Raw genomic sequence first — 535 nt, forward strand, 5'->3', positions numbered from 1 at the left:
TTTGGATTTAGCATTTTTTTTATTAACATTTATTTGTCTTCTGGCTTGTTGAAACAGTATGTCAGACAACACTTGCCACAGTAATGTCTATCAAAGTGGCTGGCCATGAAAACTCCGGCACCACACTCCTCAGAGGGACACTCACGGCGCAGGCGGTGGATCTTTCCATTCTCGTCAACCTTGTAATATTTAAGCACCGCAAGTTTAACCTTCTTTCTCTTATGCTTGTTCTTTTTAGGGGTGGTATAAGACTTCTTCTTTCTTTTCTTTGCACCACCGCGAAGTCTCAGCACAAGGTGAAGAGTGGACTCCTTTTGAATGTTGTAGTCAGACAAGGTACGACCATCTTCCAGCTGTTTGCCAGCAAAAATCAATCGCTGCTGATCAGGAGGAATGCCTTCCTTATCCTGAATTTTAGCCTTCACATTTTCGATAGTATCAGATGGTTCAACCTCTAGGGTGATGGTTTTGCCCGTCAGGGTCTTCACGAAGATCTGCATGGCGGCGGCTCCACCTCCTCCCAATGGCGGACGGC

At 45.6% G+C, this 535-nt stretch overlaps 1 protein-coding gene across 1 annotated transcript; it reads right to left on the reverse strand.

The window, feature by feature from the left end:
* Positions 1-29: 29 nt before the first annotated feature.
* On the reverse strand, positions 30-500 carry LOC117798885 (ubiquitin-40S ribosomal protein S27a-like). Its single transcript, XM_034651343.1, has one exon. It carries the CDS (start codon positions 498-500, stop codon positions 30-32), a length of 471 nt encoding a protein of 156 aa, XP_034507234.1.
* Positions 501-535: the final 35 nt, after the last annotated feature.

The sequence above is a fragment of the Ailuropoda melanoleuca genome, unplaced genomic scaffold (assembly GCF_002007445.2).
Source record: "Ailuropoda melanoleuca isolate Jingjing unplaced genomic scaffold, ASM200744v2 unplaced-scaffold36925, whole genome shotgun sequence".
In the NCBI taxonomy this organism is placed as follows: Eukaryota; Metazoa; Chordata; class Mammalia; order Carnivora; family Ursidae; genus Ailuropoda; species Ailuropoda melanoleuca.

Bases quoted from the DNA above. Each gene is read 5' to 3' on its own strand.
- LOC117798885 (XM_034651343.1), bottom strand. From the start codon at position 500: ATGCAGATCTTCGTGAAGACCCTGACGGGCAAAACCATCACCCTAGAG.